The 19869-nt window shown below is 37.7% G+C and overlaps 1 protein-coding gene across 1 annotated transcript; it reads left to right on the top strand.

Moving 5' to 3' along the window:
* The first annotated feature begins 7358 nt into the window (after positions 1 to 7358).
* rad54l (RAD54 like) lies at positions 7359 to 16944 on the top strand. Its single transcript, XM_034674713.1, has 18 exons — positions 7359 to 7681; positions 7790 to 7873; positions 9217 to 9327; positions 9413 to 9473; positions 9571 to 9706; positions 10532 to 10601; positions 11527 to 11815; positions 12071 to 12195; positions 12277 to 12427; positions 12534 to 12660; positions 14231 to 14305; positions 14511 to 14641; positions 14865 to 14975; positions 15609 to 15732; positions 15823 to 15901; positions 15985 to 16164; positions 16317 to 16480; positions 16625 to 16944. The coding sequence occupies exons 1-18, from the start codon at positions 7679 to 7681 to the stop codon at positions 16824 to 16826; spliced, it is 2223 nt and encodes a 740-aa protein (XP_034530604.1). The 5' UTR covers positions 7359 to 7678; the 3' UTR covers positions 16827 to 16944.
* The last annotated feature ends 2925 nt before the right edge of the window (positions 16945 to 19869 follow it).

The following is a 19869-nucleotide window of genomic DNA, read 5'->3' as shown; positions in this document are numbered from 1 at the left end:
TGTTAACTCTCACAATGATTTTTCATTGATATGGTCTTGGTCTTGACTTGGTCTCGATCCCTAAATAACTCGGTCATGTCTTGGTCTCGGTTAATGTGGTCTTGACTACAAAACTAGCACTGAGTTACTGTTTGCTCACTCCACAGAATTATTTCAACATGTACATTTTCTTTGCTCTGTTTTGTAGCCTATCCAACCTTTTGATTATTTGCCAAAAAATAGCAAACCTCCATGATCGAGCAGAACAAAACTGTCTCAATAGTTCTGAATCACCAGCAAAGCCTCTGTTACAACAAAGTCATACCAGGATAAAATTAACAGCCTTATATCAACCAAAACTCAGTTTAACCATTGAAAGACCAAATACTATGATGTGAAGAAATGCTAACACGAACTTCAAACTTCACAGCAGATGTTCTGTTTTATTTTGTAAATACAATGGTCTTTATAAGACCAGAATTTGCTTTCACCATGTGATACAACTCTACCTTTTCTTCAGGGCAGCTTAATAATATATCTAGTCAATGAAGCTCCAATGAAAGCAACTTCAGGCAGCCCTTAACAGTCTCTCGTATATACCAACACACAGAGAAATAACTATAAATGATTGCATTGGCTTTCTGAATTCAGTTAAGATCACATCATAACATATTGTTAGCCAGTCCATGTAATTGTTCTTGCATCAATAGCTCTAGGGAACTTGTTTCAGCAAAGCTTGTTTACACCTCTGTCAGCAGTCTATCGTAAGATGCCATCACAAATATAGTCATGAGCTAACCATCAGTCAGAGAGACAGCTTTTCACCACATGGTCTATTTTCAGACCAGGTGTGACATGAAACCACTTGCAACTGACCGACCTGTAGCTTAAACAAACAGATGTCATTTGCAAAGAAGCATTAAGACTTCAACATCCATCTAAACTTTGTATAACTTCTTAAAATGTAACAAAAAACATCAAATGATTATGAGGACAAATCACATTAACATCTTTTACAGGAGCAAAGTAAGTTTCCAATATGAATCTCAGGACCATTTTTCAACAACTGCTACAGTATAATAAAAGAATATGCCAAATTAGATCAATGTAATAAAACAAGACATCATCCCTCACTGGTTTCCCATTCTCCTACTGTGTTAGTTGTGCTGCTTGCCAGTTCTCTACAGCAGTGGGCTTGAATGAATGGTAGTACTCACACCTATTTTAAGTAGAAGTGTGAAAACCCAAGTGTGTGGTTGTGTTTGAGCTCCCTGTTTTACACACACTGCACTTAAATTTGCTCATTGTACCGTCAGATAATGGTCAAATTTCCTAAATAAATTGCAGCTACAATTTTAGAGACGTCAGAATAACAAAATATATTAGGCAACATATTTGTTCCTTTATTCTGTTACATTACAAGCCAATTGTTTAAATCTTTATTGCAGGACTAGAGCGTACGATTCCTTGCCCTGGCAATAGACACTGGCTCTTGTTGCAAACACTGCTGCGGTTGTTATCAGGATACTGGGCCGGTTACACACATAGGGAGTTCAATCTAAAAGTATTCCTTGATATTCTGTGTATCAATCCAAAAGCTTTGTTTCACTGTGTTCTGCCCCTCTGTGCTGCACATGTTCATGGATCTCAGAGAAACCTGAGTGGACCACATAAAGCTTGAAACAAAAACAGTTTCAGTTTGCAGTCCTTCACATCTGACTAATAAAACATTTTGACCCTGTTGTAATCTGAAAAAGTTTACAGCACAGTATCACGTATCATGTAGTGGAAGATTTATTTTGTACATGCGAGTGCTCTAAGATAGCATTCATTCAATCTTTTTGTGTTCAGCTGCTTGAAACAAGTCTAAAAATATCCCTGTGAGGCTTTGGCCTGTTTGTACTTTGTGTCTCAGCAGCATGTATCTCTAAAGAGTGTTTCCACAGATAACACTGGGATAACAAAACACCTCCAGATATTTTCATTACTACCATCGACCCCGCTTCACACTATTCAGCCTACTGAAATACTTCCAACTTTCATCTGGATCATCTGAAGAATGCTTACAGCCAAGTCCACACAGAACCTCACATTTGCTTTCAATTACACCAACTCATGTTTCAAACAACAGCAGGTTGTACTGTTAGAAGCTAAACAGAAACTCTCAAGAGAATATTCAGTCAAAATTATTACAAATAAAGGTCCAAACACAATCCCTATGGACCCAACTGTTGAATCAGTCTCTGGACTGTGATACATTTCTCCAAAACAGACAGAACATATTTCTGGGCTTGGATCATTTTACAGGGTAGAGTTCATTCATTCATTTTTGAATTTCATTTGCAGATTTTTGATGGTAAAAATGAAATGCAAACTTGTCTTTTTAACCAATAGCTGTATTATGATCTGTTATCTGTTTGTATTCTTGCGTTCAGAGTATAACATTTAAAAAAGACTGTTAGCCTTGGACTTAGCAGCATGTGAATAGTTTCACTTCTTGGCAAACTTTTTCCCTCTTGTTATTATTATATATTATATTTGACAAAAACAGGACAAGGGTGCTTCCACTTTGTCTCAAAGGTCCCTTATTTCAATTTTGTCTATTTGTCTTCTGTCAAAGAAGACAGATAGCATAAAACGATGCATCATATTTCTGGTTGGTCCCCCTTTTGGATCTTAAGCGTTCTTGACCCAAAAAGAAAAGAGTTATATAAATGAGATTACTTCAGTACAATTATACTATTCTGTAAAAAAATACACACCAATTCTAAATCATTAAAACCATTTTCCATTACTTTACATGTTGCCAGCTTATGCATAAGTGTTGAATGTGATATTCAGATCGTCACTGTAGGAACATCATTTCTGAGGCCTTGTGCTGCTGTTTAATTCAAACTTTTCTGAACCAAACTTCTCTAGAGAGATGCTAAGCATCATGTTGCCTTACTGTACATAAGAGTATTTATTGTTTAAATTATTTTATTTATTCTTTATTTTCATTAAACCTGTTTAACCAGTTTTGACCATGTTTATTATTAATGAATAAGCCATGTATACTTGTTTTTTTTTTTTTCATTTACATATTTTCATTTTTTTAATACAACAATACATTTCAGTGAGACTTGAACTGAAGTACATTTTGAGGCTTGATTAGACCCATTACTTCTATACTGGCACAGATATAATGGACTGATGTGTGTTTCATTGTGTTTGTTTTGCTAACACACTTGACATCAGTCCCATAATAGTCATCAAGTCCTAATGCATATTTTTCATGAAGTCATTCAAATGAGTCTGGAGTGTGCCATGTGATGATGATCATTTGTACCATATTACATCTTAAGAATCAAATTGAATTAAACCAAAACATTTCGGTAATCTGCAAACCTTGATCAATGAGCTTTTTACAGCTCTTTCTGCTGCTTTGTTTCTTTTTAAATGTTATGTATGAATCTTTTAATTCAAGACAGAAAGTCATCTGATAATGGAAGTACAGTGAAGAAGGAACAAAATAATTCTGAGAATGAGCTTGATTGGCGCAAATGATTAAATCTGAAACAATAGAACAGTAAAACCTTAATGTTGATTTTCAGTATCTATAAATGACTTGTATTTCAAAATACAAAATGCATTTTTTTTTATTATTTGGTGAAAATATCAATAAAAATGCCACTGTTGTATAAAAATTAATGAAATAATTGTTGAAGCAAAATTTCTCAACAAATACACACACGCTGGATTCTTCAGTTTCTCAGAAAAATTTAAAATTCTTAAATTTGGATGGTGAAAAAAATTGTGAATACACTTAAAATGACTTAAAAGAACACATGAATCATTGAACAATTAAACAATGAGACTTTATGAATGAAATACTCCAGACTCCTGAAAATAAAGTTTAAAAAATGAATTCATCCAACTCATCAATCTTATTTTGAAGTAAAACAGAGGAGTGTGTCACATACATTGCATGGCAGGTGAATCTGGGTAAGAAAAACTGATCTGTGACCCAGCTTGTTGGCTCTCGGGGAACACTACTACCAGGGAACACTACAAATACACATGAGACTGGCACCCCCTGCTGCCCGAGAGTTTACTCACAGTTTATTCACTCTGCAGTAAAACAGGGCTACTGCACTGCTGTCACAAGACTCTTATTTGAAATGTATGTTCAGACCATTGTAAAAGACATTATTCTTCTGTGAACCTGTCAGGTCCTTTACAAATGAAAACTTTGGAGAAACAATCTTATGTTAAAATACGTATGTCATGGTACTATATTGTCTTGAATATATTCAGAATTGTTGGCAATATATTTGAATGCCTTAGAAGCACTATTTTTGTACATTATGGAAATAAAACATTATAAAAACCTGTTTTTCCTGTTTTCTTTTTAGAGTTTATAACTCAAAAAGCTAAATTTATGGTGCAGGGTTGCCAAGGACTACTGCCTGTCTGTCCTTAAGTTTCACATTAACCAAGAATGTTTCTGTATTAAACAATACCTTTTATATATTCATTTCTTACTCAAAGGTACTGAACATATCTTTCAGGTTTTAAAAAAATGTGCTTATCTTTCATTTAACATTGCCATGCTTGATTTTTCTAAATTTGTATTTAAATCAAGCAGTGTCAACATCTGTAGGACTGTTAGCACCATCGAGGTAGCCTGGACCTTTACAGCAAAATAGTAGGCTGTAAATATTTATCTTATTTTTGCTGTTGAATCATAAGTGGGGGTATCCCGTTCATCAAGCCTAATAGTTACTCTTCAGTCATCGTTATGAGCAAGGAGGTCGTTGGCAATAATTTTTTAGGTGAGGATTACGTAATGTAAAAACGTAACCAGTGAGTGAGCCGTATGTCAGTGATTGTCTATGTATGTATGTATGTATGTATGTATGTATGTATGTATGTATGTATGTATGTATGTATGTATGTATGTATGTATGTATGTATGTATGTATAATGTACTGTACATTGGAGTGCTTGGTGGTAACTAACTAACTAAATAAGTAAAGTAATTATAACTAGATAAGTTGCATTTGCAAATGTGTTGAACTGCTGAAGCTGAACACATCCAAGGACACAGTGAACCTGTGAAGTGAACCTGTGAACCTGGCAATGTCCGATCAGATATTGCTCCGGACTTCAGATACATTTGGAAAAAAAGGGAAACCACACACCTGGCCTCTTCATATACATTTACATGACAAAACTGACTTAAATCATGGCACAACATTAACTAACAATGACAAAAAATAAACTCAGCTGCAACATAAATGCAACATAATTTATCAAATTGTATAATTATTTGAGATTACCTGGGAGGGAAATTTGGGTAAAAAGACTAACATGCTAAAACCGTAAACTCACAAAAAACTACCCTGAAAATCAAAACCAGTGTATAAAAAAAGAGAAGTCACCGTCATCCACTTGACATCAGAAGAAAGCAATTAATGGGCTGAGCAGGATTCCCCCCAAGGTTCAGTTCTCAGGCCCCTTCTCTTCCTCTATACTCCCCCCCCCCATCCATCATAGTAAAAGTCTTACAATTTCCAGATGATCTCTGCTACTGGTCCACATCCAAATCCCCACAGCTCACCGCCTCCAAACTACAACAAGGTATCACTGAAATAGAAGACTGGTCAAACCTCTGGAGAATCACCCTCAACCCCGTCAAAACCCAATGCGTCATCTTCACCCGAAACCAACACCACATATCAATAACCAGATTCTACCTGGCAGACATCCGCCCACTATTTGAGTACTCCTCCCAGCCTGGATCACCCTGTCAGACCACCAACTTCACTGTCCATAGTTAATAAGATAAGATAAGATAAGATAAGATATTACTTTATTGATCCCGGGGGGGAAATTCAGTTGTTACAGCATGGTGCAGTCTGTGTCCTCCGTTACTGTTCAACAGTCTGATGGCAGTGGGCACAAAGGAGCGCCTGAAGCGTTCAGTCTTGCACCGTGGTGGGATGATGCGTTGACTGAACGAGCTCCCCATCAGCCACAGCTCATCACGGAGAGGGTGAGAGGGGTTGTCCAGGATGGCTCGCAGTTTGTCCATCAACCTCCTCTCAGCCACTGACTCCAGACTGTCCAGTTCTAGGCCAACCACAGAGCGGGCCTTCTTTACCAGCTTGTTGAGCTTGCTGGCCTCACCCGTCTTGATACCTCCATCCCCGGAACACGCCACAGCAAAGAAGAGAGCACTGGCCACCACAGACTGATAGAAGGTCTTCAGAAGCCTGCTGCAGACACTGAAGGACCTGAGTCTCCTCAGGAAGAACAGTCTGCTCTGTCCCTTCCTGTAGATGGCAATACAAAACAAAGCACTCAAACTGGCCCATAGACTCCCACCCTTCATCAGCAATCACTACATCTACCCCATATCAGGCATCCAGACAGTCAAACAGCGACACCAAGCTATAGTGCTGAGATTTCTATCATCTGCCACCAACAACCCTGCCCTCTGGAAAACCATCATGAAAGCACGCCCCACAGTCCACATGTCATTCAATATTCAACTCCAAAAAGTCCTCCACCCACTGAACCCTCCATAAACCCAGTAACCTCTGCCCGACCACTGCTGCCTGAGCTCATACCACACATCATACACACCAAACCCATATGGTAAATGGAATGGTAAATGGACTTGTACTTATATAGCGCTTTTCTTTCTGACTAATCAAAGCGCTATTACACTACTTGTCACATTCACCTATTCATACCCATTCACCCACTGATGGTAGAGGCTGCTATTTAGTGAGGGACCATCAGTAATCTAATCTCATTCGTTCACATTTACACACCTCTGAACAACAGAGGGAGCAATTCTGGGTTCAGTGTCTTGCTCAAGGACACTTCGGCATGTGGCTGCCAGAGCTGGGATTGAACCGCCAACCTTCCGATTGATGTACACATACATGGGACACATACATTAAAAAACACATACACTTTTCACTTTTTCATTCACTACTTTAGTTTATTTTCTTTTTCTTTAGTTTATTTTCTTTTCCTTATTCTTTATTTTCTTTTTCTTTATTTCTTGACTTCTTTATCGCTTTACATATTTATTTTGGTGCCTTGATCCACAGTATCCTGTAACCTCTTATGTCATTTTGCCTCCTTCCAACACAGATCTATCCATAGATAGAAAAGGGTAAAAATAAACCCTGAGCTATCCCACCATCTCAGGAACCATCTCGACCTTGATTGGGCTAATCTTCAATCTTTATCATCATCAAATTATTATTTCTTAGACAAGAGAGTTAATAGTTCCAGATCCACACTCCGCACCAGTAGGTGGCGGTATTACACCTAGAAGTTGTTTGCTAACCGCCGATAATAACCCGAGTAGAAGAAGAAGTTCTTAGTTTGACCTTCCTGGCTTGCCGTACTGTTGTGTAACATTTCGCGCGAAATTTAATAACATCCGGAATAAAATCATAATCGATGTTTAGCTGCAGTTGTAAGTTAAACTTCATAACATGGTGAACATCACTTTATAGTATCACTAACTAAAGCCTGTTAAAGTAGTTACCCAGCAGCGAGCATTACAGGAAGAAAGCGAAACAGACATGAACGCCTCTGCTGTGGAAATGAAGCAGGAAGATGCTTCTGTGTAGGAAGGGTTAGCTAGCAACGAGTGGAATATCTCTCTGAATATCACGCCGAAGATACCAGAAACATGGTAAGCGAGCCAAAATGTAAATATGTATTTCCACTTTGGCAAAGTATACATTCAGGGATCAATGTCTGATTTATAATGTGTGTTATCCGCATACTGTCTCCATCACAGAGAAGGAGTCTTGCACCCAGTCAGGTTGCTAAACGGAAGCAGGGAGACGATGACAGTAAAGATGAAGACTGGACATACCAAACTGTGAGTAAACTAACAAAGATTCATTTACTTCATTGATGATTTGATTTAATTCAAAGCCTGTTTAAACTGTTCAAGTTGAACCGACAGCTAAACATTGAAATAGTTTCACCCTCTGTGTGTTTAGAGAGACCATACAATCAAACTGTAAACCACTCCTGTGACAGATCACATACATGTGCAACACTTTGATTTCAGGTGCAAAACCATGTGCAGTATTTTAATTTATTCCATAACATATTTTATTATTATATTCATCTACTCCATGTGCACTCTGGCTTAGGCTAATTTAACTTATTTCATGTCTTTAAAAGTACTTCGATACCTTTCTTTGAACAGAGAGTATTTTTATTTAGAATTTTTGGATTTGTGTTTAGGTTTATACATTTATTGTCCTTGCTGTCTTGTTATTAAGTACCAGTGTTCCATTCACCACATCAAATTCCTTGTGTGTGCGAGCTCACTTGGTTTTGGAGGTACTTTATGGAATACAAGAAGTCTCTTCTATTCAGCATCATCTGAGTTTATTTGGCATCTTATTTTATCAGCTTAACAAAACACATGTGACATCACTTTCTAGCTCTGACTTTATTGTCTAATATGCATTGTATGGTTTTTCCAAATTCTATAATATTAACATTTTCCCAAGCCACTTGTTTGGAAAGAGATGAAAATGTTATTCTTGAAGAAGTGAAAAATGATAATGAATATGTAGTTAAAGCCGCTGTTGGTAGGAATGGTGTTAAAAAACGTGACTTTTTTTCTGCTGGGATTGGAGCAAAGGTCATAATACCCATTGGTACTCATTGATTAGTGAAGTAATTTGAGACTATTGTGAAATCTCTGTGTTTTCCAGTGCCTTTGTATCAAGCAATGTTATTATTCCCCTTGTTCCCGTTATGACGGACCAATCATAGCTAATCTCCAATCCTCTGTCCTGATTGGTTAAGGGGCGGCCCCCACTATGTCCTCCGATTGGTTATGAGTCCGGCACTATCATGACTTCACACGCCGATCTGTGTTGGGGGGCTAAGAGGAAATCTGGTTGGGAGGAATAGTGTTGACATTCAAAGTCCCTCGCTCTGAACAGTTGTTTACTCTGTGACTACCAACAGCAGCTTTAAAAACACATGTGACATCACTTTCTAGCTCTGACTTTATGGTTTAATATGCATTGTATGGTTTTTCTAAATTCTATAATATTAACATTTTCCCAAGCCACCTATTTCGAAAGAGATGAAAGGGTTATTCTTGAAGAAGTGAAAAATGATAGTGAATAAGTAGAAAAGTGTGTGTAAGCATGGATTGGTTGGAATTGAAGAAATTGTAATACTTTGTTTTTGCAGGAGAAAAAAAGAAAAGGAGACAAAGAGAAGAGAGAAAACCACATTTCTGTTTTCAGAAAGCCTCTGTCACAGCTGAACAACCGCCCTACATGCTTGGATGGTGATGCACATGTAAGTGCAGTGGAGAACCACTTGTATATTTTTTGTAATATGCCATGACAAAATCTGGCTGAAATGTTAACCATTGTTTTTACAGGAGGCATTCATCCGCAGCATCCTCTCTAAGCCATTCAAGATCCCAATTCAAAATTACCAAGGTAACGTTTTAATTGTCACTAGGAGTTCTTGTTCACATTCCTGTCTGACACTTAAAGTAAAGATATATTTCTATTGTTTTTGATGATGCACCCACAGGCGCTCTGGGAATCCGAGCTCTTGGTCTGAAGCGGGCAGGAGTAAGAAAGGCACTTCATGATCCCTTTGCAGAAGATGCTTTGGTTCTTTATGAACCCCCAACCCTGAGCGCTCATGACCTCATCAAAGCTGAAAAGTAGGTTCAAAACACACACAAACATGCCTCTATTCAATGTTTTGCATGATCTCTGGTTAATAGGCTTGATGGTCAGTTAACACAAGCAACACAAGAAGAAGAAGAACGTACTTAATTAATCCACAGGGGGAAATTCAATTTTTTCACTCGTGTTATTTTTTGGTCACGCTACACGCACTGTTTTTGGTATATACATACAATGCACACACATGCAGTGGACATGCACTTAGGGAGAAATGTCAGAGTGAGGATGTTGCCATCAACCAGTGCATCCCAAGCAGTTGGGGGATTGCTCAAGGGCACCTCAGCAGTGCCCAGGCAAGTGAACCAGCACCTCTCCAGCCACCAGTCCACTTGCCAAACTTCGTCTATGCTGGGACTCGAACCAACGACCCTTCGGTTCCAAGTCAAGTCCCTATGGACTGAGCTACTGCTGCCCGCTGCAAGCCACGATTTGTATACTCAATGTACTACAAGTTTCCATATCATGTACATGGTTGGAACCAGTCCTTAAGTCCATGTCTGCAGTTGAGAAGACAACCTTTGTTTTTGTTCACACTTCCTTTTTGGGGATTGTTTTTAAGTGATTCTACAGAAACTGTTGCATGATTTGAAAAAGTTGTATTATATTATGTATTATTTAGTGAGTGCACTCATATTTATTGATCAATACTGATCAGATGTATTGATTAATAGCAGTAAGCTAAACCTTGGGCAGCTCCCACAAGCTACTTCAAAGCTCTACTTAACATTGTTTCATGAATGCTTTTAGTTATTTTAAAATAAGAATAAAGGCTTGACGCAATTATTTCTTATTCTCTACAGAGAAAAACTGCCCGTTCATGTTGTTGTGGATCCAGTTGTGGGAAAAGTTCTCAGACCCCATCAGAGAGAGGTAAACCTTGGATTTTGATTTCTAGCCTTCAAGAAATTTTATTAAAACTAGTTATATAATATTGCATTTATAATAGTGTTACACACCAGAGTTGCAGATTTCTGCTTTTCTAAAATCAGCCTTTAATTTAGTGTCTTTTTCTGAAGTAGTTAATTCTTATCCAGAACAGTAGATTGACAAGAGTAACTCATGAAATGGTAGACACACTAGCTTTTTCCGAAGCTTTTGATTACTGCTCCTACTTTCAATTGTAAGGTTAGAGCAGTAAAACGTGCGATAAAACGATAATTATCTTAATATTAATTTTTCTCAATGAAAATGTAACAAATGTACGATAAAACGTTGACACACCAACCAATGGAAAGGGATAGGGCAGTGTGTCTTAAACGCTAGTTCCCACCTAACATTGAACAGAAGAAGAAATCGGCATGGAACAGCCAATCATGTCGCAGGGTAAGAGGTAGGAAGGGCTTAAAGGCATTTGGAGCGGAATGTAAACTCAGCAACACTGAAGAAAATGCAAAACCTACCAGATCAAAGCAGAGTGAAGACATGCTTGACAAGAAAGGCCACTAAACTTCATTAGTTACGATATTTTGGCTATTTACAAAACTACTAAATCCCAGATACAAGCTAACAAACCGTCTGGGTTCTTCAACTTTCACTAAGGTGAAAAACATCTGCCTTTTAAAACGATATGAAAGAATGATTTGATATTTATTGTGAAGATGATCGATATCGACCGATATGAAAAACGTTATTGTAATTACATCCTTTTCAAGATGGCCCAGCACTAATGAGAAGGACAATATCTTCAGAAATCAACATTCCACATTTCTTTATTTCTTAAGTTGTTTTTTTACTAAGCAAAATATTTGATTATTTTGTCCTTTAATTAAAAAATGCATCTCTTTGATTTCTTGAGGGGGTGAAGTTCCTGTGGGAGTGTGTGACAGGCAGGCGGATCCCTGGATCATACGGCTGCATCATGGCTGATGAGATGGGCCTGGGGAAGACTTTGCAGTGCATCACTCTCATGTGGACCCTGCTACGCCAAAGTCCGGATTTTAAGCCAGAGATAGACAAAGTTATTGTGGTTTCACCTTCCAGTCTGGTGCGTAACTGGTACAACGAAGTGGGAAAGTGGTTGGGAGCACGCGTCACACCAGTGGCCATCGATGGAGGTTCAAAGGCCGACATCGATAGACAACTAGGTACAATTTGTTAATGTCACTGAATGTTTTTCTTTATTCTATTTAATGTTTATATTGGGTGTATATTTTTTTTAATGTTCTTTTTTATTTATTTTTTATTTTATTTTAATTCATTTATTTATTTTTATTTTGATTGTGTTTATCTATTATTCTAATGATTTGGTTTTGGATGTCCAAAGAACTTATTAGTTTTTGAAAACATTCAAGATTCTGACATTTCTGTTTAGTTATTTTGTTTGTTTGTCTGTTCAACAGTGAACTTCATGTCTCAGCATGGTTTGAGAGTGCCGACCCCGATCCTGATTATCTCATATGAGACATTTCGACTTCATGCTGAGGTTCTACACAAGGGCAAAGTTGGACTTGTCATCTGTGATGAGGTATTTGATCTCATCCATTAAACATCAGAGCTGTCAAAGTTGGTTGACTTGTGTGTGTAACATCCACTGTGTGTGCTGTAGGGCCATCGGCTGAAAAATTCTGACAACCAGACATACCAGGCTCTTAATGCCATGAGTGCTCAGAGGAGAGTGCTGATCTCAGGCACTCCCATCCAGAACGACCTGCTGGAGTACTTCAGCCTGGTCCACTTTGTTAACGCTGGGATCCTTGGTAAGCAGACCTATGTCACACAAAATAACACCAATAATAACCAGAAGTCAAATCCATTGAGTTTTTTCTTCAGTTTAACCTTTGTTGATTTTCAACTCACTTCTAGGAACTGCCCAGGAGTTTAAAAAACGTTTTGAGCTTCCCATCCTCAAGGGGCGGGACGCAGATGCTTCTGATAAAGACAGACTGACAGGAGAGGAGAAACTCAAAGAGCTCATCAGCATTGTCAACAGGTGAGCTAACACATGGTCTTTCATTTCTTATTTCACTTTTCTCTTTTTTTCCCTCTTTATAAAATAATGTTTGTTTTGTTTTTTTCTCAATGGGATCTGAGCTTTGACTTTTTGGTTTAATGTTTAAATATTTATACTTTAATGTAGAGCTGGGCGATATTGAAAAAGATGTTATCACAATAGAATTTTTCATATTAGTCGATATCAATTATTATCACAATAAATATCAAATCATTATTTCATTTTAATGTAAAGACAGATTTTTGCCCCTGGGTGAAAATTAAAGAAACCAAACGGTTTGTTGTCTTGTGTCTGGGTTTGTGGTTTTCTGATAAGCTTAAGATAAGATAAGATATATAAGATATATAAGATATACTTTATTTGTCTCCCGTTGGGGGAAATTTCTTTTGTTACAGCAGCTTACAACATGGGACAGGGGAATACAACAATCTACTAACACAGTTAAAAAATATAATAACAGTAATAATAATAGCAATGACAAGGGTAAAATAAAATAAAATAAAATAAAATAAAATAGAATAGAATAAAATAAAATAAAATATGGCAACTATTACAGATATATACACACTATGTACACTTCTATCTGATAAATAGATAAGGTAAGTTATTGCACGATAAAAATTGCACCAGGTTATGTAAAAACAAACATACACAGTATGAAAAACAGCTTCTTGAATTGCTAATTTTTTATTCAAATTTTAGTTGTTTGTGAATTCAAAATTTTCTATAATGTTGGGTGTCAACTAGCGTTTAAGGCACAGTAGCACCCTTCCCTTTCCAGTGGTTGGGGGTTGTGATTACAGAATCAGAAATAACTTTAATCACAATTTATCTCCAGAATACAAAGAATTTGACTCCGGTATTTTTGCGTATTCCCTGTACAAACATAAATAGACAGACACTAAAAATCAAGTACTAATAAAAAAAAATATATAAGTACAAAAGGCACGAGTGCAATAAAAGAAACAACAGACAAACTTAACATGCAATAGTGCAAGGATGAAGGTGGCTCTGTCCATGAGGTAGCTGGTTTATGACACAGTGTTAAGTGTTCATCAGTGTGACTGCCGGTTTAAATAAATCAACATTTTGATTGAAAATGTGATATATTTATATTGAGAAAAATTGTATCACGATAATTATCATTATTGAATTATCGCCCAGCCCTACTTTAATGTGATGTTCTGAGTCCTCTCTATTAAATTGCCAAATCAAATTATTTTTCTAATCTCCTGCAGCACTGACTATTTGGATGAATTACTAATCCATCACTGCTGTTACCAGTTTAAAGGCCAGATATAAAATTAACACCTCAACTTCAGCACATTTAAAATAATGTCAGTATTTATTACATGATAACTAATAATGACAAAATTAAAATACAACCTTTATATTGAAAGAAATGTTAAAATTTGTTGACTAAAATCTTCCAGTTTCAGAAAACACCCCTTTAAATGTTTTGATTTGATTTGATTTTCTTTTTGTATTGTATTTTTGATTATGTTTATTTCAAATGTCTCTCTTAATACTGACTGTTCTTCATTCACAGGTGTTTGATAAGGAGAACATCAGATATCTTATCTAAATATCTCCCTGTGAAGATTGAGCAGGTTGTGTGTTGCAGGTAAGTTGATTACCTTTATTGAAGAGGTATTTGTCTCAAAAAGCTTTCTTACCTCAGTTTTGGACATGTTTTTATCAGTCATATACAGCCCCCTTGTAACTTATAATGTATATTGTTATATTTTCATATGATTTTGAACAATATCTAATAAGAAAAATAGATTTTACATGAAGTAATGTATCTGGTTATCTTTGTTTCCTGGCAGGCTGACTCCTCTGCAATCAGAACTGTACAAGCGCTTCCTAAGGCAGGCCAAACCCATTGAGTCATTACAAGAGGGAAAAATAAGTGTCTCCTCCCTGTCTTCAATCACATCACTCAAGAAACTTTGTAATCGTAAGTAACTGACCTTGCACACTCTGTAAAATGTTGTATCTACCCATATGAAAGTGATCAACTGTTTCAATTTCTCTAACTTTCAGAAGAAGACTGATAATTGTACTTTAATAAAAGCCTCATTGTTAGACACAGGACGGGGGGAGCCATGGTTGTAGATATCTAACTTGTTTTTATCCACATGCTTCTTAGATAAAGTAACGACTCCTGTATTGTGTCCTAGACCCTGCTCTTATCCATGAGAAGTGTGTAGCGGGGGAGGAGGGCTTCGAGGGAGCACTGGATCTCTTTCCACCTGGCTACAGCACCAAAGCCGTGGAGCCTCAGCTCTCTGGTAAGAACAAGATCAAACAGCTGAGCACAGGGCTTGTGTTGGAGAGTAATGCAGCTTTCCCACTTTCTTCGCCAACTAATGTAAGTTGGTAGAGTATTGGGAGGTTCTCTCTCTCTCTTATTCTCCTCTATCCCTCCTTCCAACCTCAACTCGGTCAAGGCAGATGTCTGTCTAACATGAGTCTGGTTCTGCTCGAGGTTTCTGCCTTTTAAAAGGAAGTTTTTTCCTCGCCATTGTAACTAGTTAAATACTGCTAGGTGCAATGCTCATGGTGGATTAAGATGAGATAAGATCGAGTCCTGTCAGTAAGAGGGGACTGGATCTTATCCTGTTTTGATGTTGGGTCTTTGGTAATAATTCAAGGTAAAGTATGGTCTAGACCTGCTATGTGTGCTACCTTCCTGACAGCAGTATGCAGCTGTTTTAGGGACAACTCTGACAAACATTTAGATCTGTACCTGATCAGCTGTTCATGACTCATTTGGACAAGTCATTTTGTAAATCAGTGTTTGTTTCACAATTTGCTCCACCATAGCTGTCAGAAAAAGGCAGTAGTTCTGTATTGCTCTTCTATAAACTAGTCAATGTGTTTTACCTTTTATGTATTGAAGGTTTTTTGTTGCTGTATTTCAGGGAAGATGCTGGTTCTCGACTACATCTTGGCAATGACAAAGAGCACAAGTAGTGATAAGGTGGTGCTTGTCTCAAACTACACCCAAACACTGGACCTGTTTGAAAAGCTGTGCAGATCTAGAAGGTGATTTTGTGAAACCATGACTTGAATGTTCTTGTAATTTGTAATTTGCATACAACAGTGAGTAACATCACACCTCTTGTTCTCCTATAGATACCTCTATGTCCGCCTGGATGGCACAATGTCCATCAAAAAAAGGGCGAAGGTTGTGGAAAAGTTCAACAGTCCATCTGTGAGTCTGAAAGTATGATCAACTTTACTGTGATCTTTGAGCAGCATTTGTACACCATCTTCATCCATGCTTCTATTCTTCAGAATCCAGAGTTCATCTTCATGCTGAGCAGCAAGGCTGGTGGATGTGGCCTAAATCTGATTGGTGCAAATCGACTGGTCATGTTTGATCCTGACTGGAACCCAGCAAATGACGAACAGGCTATGGCCCGGGTGTGGAGAGACGGCCAGAAGAAGACCTGCTACATCTATAGGCTGCTATCTGTAAGTTAAACACAGTTTAAACGAGGCAGGCCAAACATTTAACAGAACATCACATTTCTGAATATTTGAAATAATACATAGAACATGACTTTCTTCAACATCATAGAATAAGAGAGTATTCAAGTTTGACTTGGTTGTCTGTGTTTTTAAAGACCGGGACGATCGAGGAGAAGATCCTGCAGAGGCAGGCCCACAAGAAAGCTCTCAGCAGCTGTGTGGTGGATGAGGAACAGGATGTGGAGCGTCACTTCTCTCTTGGAGAACTCCGGGAACTCTTCACTCTCAACGAGGAAACCACCAGTGACACACATGACAAGTAAAAGACATTTCAATAATTAGATGTTTATACTGCTCAATCTACCTAATCTGCCTAGAGTTGTACTAACTTGGTCGTACAAATTTGACTACGTAGCTGATAAACAGAAACATTCTCTCTTTCTCCCTCTTGTGTTTTTTCTAGGTTTCGCTGTCGCCGCTGTGTGAACGGCAGGGAGGCTCGGCCTCCTGAGGATGATGCTGACTGTACCAGCAACCTCTCTCAGTGGAATCACTGCTATGACAAAAAAGGCCTCAGGGACCAAGTGTTGAAAGCCTCTTGGGATGCTGCTGTGTCGTTTGTCTTCCATCAGCGCTCTCATGAGGACCAGAAGGGTGTATTATAGCTGAAACACACAGCCATGTCTACTGTAAATACTGATATTTATTTCTTTGTTTCGTTTTTCTGTTATTTTTTCGTACATTAAAACAGAAAAAAATAAAGGACAATGATTGTTATGCGTACTTCAAAATGAGTTTCATATAAAGGATTGGATTGAAATGTATTGACAATGGTATTGGATTTACTAATTGGGGTGAGTCTTTATATTTTCACATGTGCCAAGCTCACTTTTGTTATGTAGAGACAGACTGTCTCTGCAACACAGAGCAGATCCTCACCCAGGGGGAAAGGGAACAGAAAGCACTAACAAATCCTCAAGGCACAGTTTAAACATATAGAATCAGGTGGGATGGTGGCACTAGGGGTAATCATACTCAAGATTTGAAAAAAAGTATAAAGGAAGTAGTCTCATTATCCAGGGTAGAACAAGTGCTTAACCGTTTATATTAACAGATGAAAAATGATGATGGCAGTATAACCAAACAATACAGCATAAACAAACAAAAGCTAATGGAACAAATGAAACAAAGCCTTTCTTCAGGACTGCACACACAGGTAGAAAATTGAACCTAAAGGATACGATGATAACTGTGCAGGGTAATGGGTAACTATAAAGCTGTAAATTATATTTAAGTATACCAGATTAAGTTAAGGAACTAGCAAAGCATTCATTCATTCATTCAATCAAATATATATATATATCTACAATGCAATGAAATTACCCTGTGTATTCCGAAACAGCTGGTGGTGGCATGCAGCTTCAAAGTCATTGCCTGGATAAAGACAAAAGAAGATGATACCTACATCTGCATACATTACAGATTATAGGAATACAACCAGTGGTGCCCTCATGTCCAAAAGAAACCGTGCTTAAGTGCCCTCTTGGATTCCACTGTAGTAGAACAGGTGCTCTTTCTGAGGAAAATGCATGAAAAAGTTCCCTCTGGCTGCCCCTGTAATGTATAGAACACAAAAATGTTCCCTCTGGATGCCCCTAAATTGTATGAAATGTAAAAAAGTGACCTCTGTGTACCCCTCTAATATATACAAAAAAAACAAAAGTGCCCTCTGGGTGCCCCTCAAATGTATAAAATGCCCTCTGTGTGCCCGTGTAGTTAGATATGGCATGGTACGTTATGATCATTTTGCATTATCATCAATAATATAGAAAAAAAAAAGTATTTCATTTTTCCCAAGCCCTCAAGCCCTCCTGAGGATGATGCTGACTGTACCAGCAACCTCTCTCAGTGGAATCACTGCTATGACAAAAAAGGCCTCAGGGACCAAGTGTTGAAAGCCTCTTGGGATGCTGCTGTGTCGTTTGTCTTCCATCAGCGCTCTCATGAGGACCAGAAGGGTGTATTATAGCTGAAACACACAGCCATGTCTACTGTAAATACTGATATTTATTTCTTTGTTTCGTTTTTCTGTTATTTTTTCGTACATTAAAACAGAAAAAAATAAAGGACAATGATTGTTATGCGTACTTCAAAATGAGTTTCATATAAAGGATTGGATTGAAATGTATTGACAATGGTATTGGATTTACTAATTGGGGTGAGTCTTTATATTTTCACATGTGCCAAGCTCACTTTTGTTATGTAGAGACAGACTGTCTCTGCAACACAGAGCAGATCCTCACCCAGGGGGAAAGGGAACAGAAAGCACTAACAAATCCTCAAGGCACAGTTTAAACATATAGAATCAGGTGGGATGGTGGCACTAGGGGTAATCATACTCAAGATTTGAAAAAAAGTATAAAGGAAGTAGTCTCATTATCCAGGGTAGAACAAGTGCTTAACCGTTTATATTAACAGATGAAAAATGATGATGGCAGTATAACCAAACAATACAGCATAAACAAACAAAAGCTAATGGAACAAATGAAACAAAGCCTTTCTTCAGGACTGCACACACAGGTAGAAAATTGAACCTAAAGGATACGATGATAACTGTGCAGGGTAATGGGTAACTATAAAGCTGTAAATTATATTTAAGTATACCAGATTAAGTTAAGGAACTAGCAAAGCATTCATTCATTCATTCAATCAAATATATATATATATATCTACAATGCAATGAAATTACCCTGTGTATTCCGAAACAGCTGGTGGTGGCATGCAGCTTCAAAGTCATTGCCTGGATAAAGACAAAAGAAGATGATACCTACATCTGCATACATTACAGATTATAGGAATACAACCAGTGGTGCCCTCATGTCCAAAAGAAACCGTGCTTAAGTGCCCTCTTGGATTCCACTGTAGTAGAACAGGTGCTCTTTCTGAGGAAAATGCATGAAAAAGTTCCCTCTGGCTGCCCCTGTAATGTATAGAACACAAAAATGTTCCCTCTGGATGCCCCTAAATTGTATGAAATGTAAAAAAGTGACCTCTGTGTACCCCTCTAATATATACAAAAAAAACAAAAGTGCCCTCTGGGTGCCCCTCAAATGTATAAAATGCCCTCTGTGTGCCCGTGTAGTTAGATATGGCATGGTACGTTATGATCATTTTGCATTATCATCAATAATATAGAAAAAAAAAAGTATTTCATTTTTCCCAAGCCCTCAAGCACTCACAGACTTCCCGCTCAGTCCGTGAGGGTTTAAGTCTCTCCCACTGTCAAATCATCAAGTAAGTGAGGGATCTTTCTGACTTTTTCAGCCCTTTATGCCCCCTTTCTGTAAGTGGGCATTTTTGCAGACTAAGGGAATTACCCAGAGTTCATAGTATCGTGATGTGAAACATGTGATTCCCAGAGGAAGCCCGCAAGCATGGAAAGGTATACGAACGCTGTAACATGTAAATAAAAAAAGTGCGACAGTAAAAAATAAGCATGAAAGTTGCAATGAAATTTCTAGGTAAAAAAAGTTTGCCTGTAAGTATAAATATAGAAAACAGCATTAATCTATTCATCTTCACACATATGTGTTTAAAGTATAATTTATATAAAATAGTTATATAGCCTATTAATATATTTATGGTTATGTAGCCTATTTATATATTTTAAATTGTGTGGTTTAGCAGTCTGTACGGTAAGAGCCTGGA

The sequence above is a fragment of the Notolabrus celidotus genome, chromosome 2 (assembly GCF_009762535.1).
Source record: "Notolabrus celidotus isolate fNotCel1 chromosome 2, fNotCel1.pri, whole genome shotgun sequence".
NCBI classification, from domain to species: domain Eukaryota; kingdom Metazoa; phylum Chordata; class Actinopteri; order Labriformes; family Labridae; genus Notolabrus; species Notolabrus celidotus.
The sequence above is the reverse complement of the archived record's forward strand: the minus strand, read 5'-3'. Positions and strand labels throughout refer to the sequence as shown.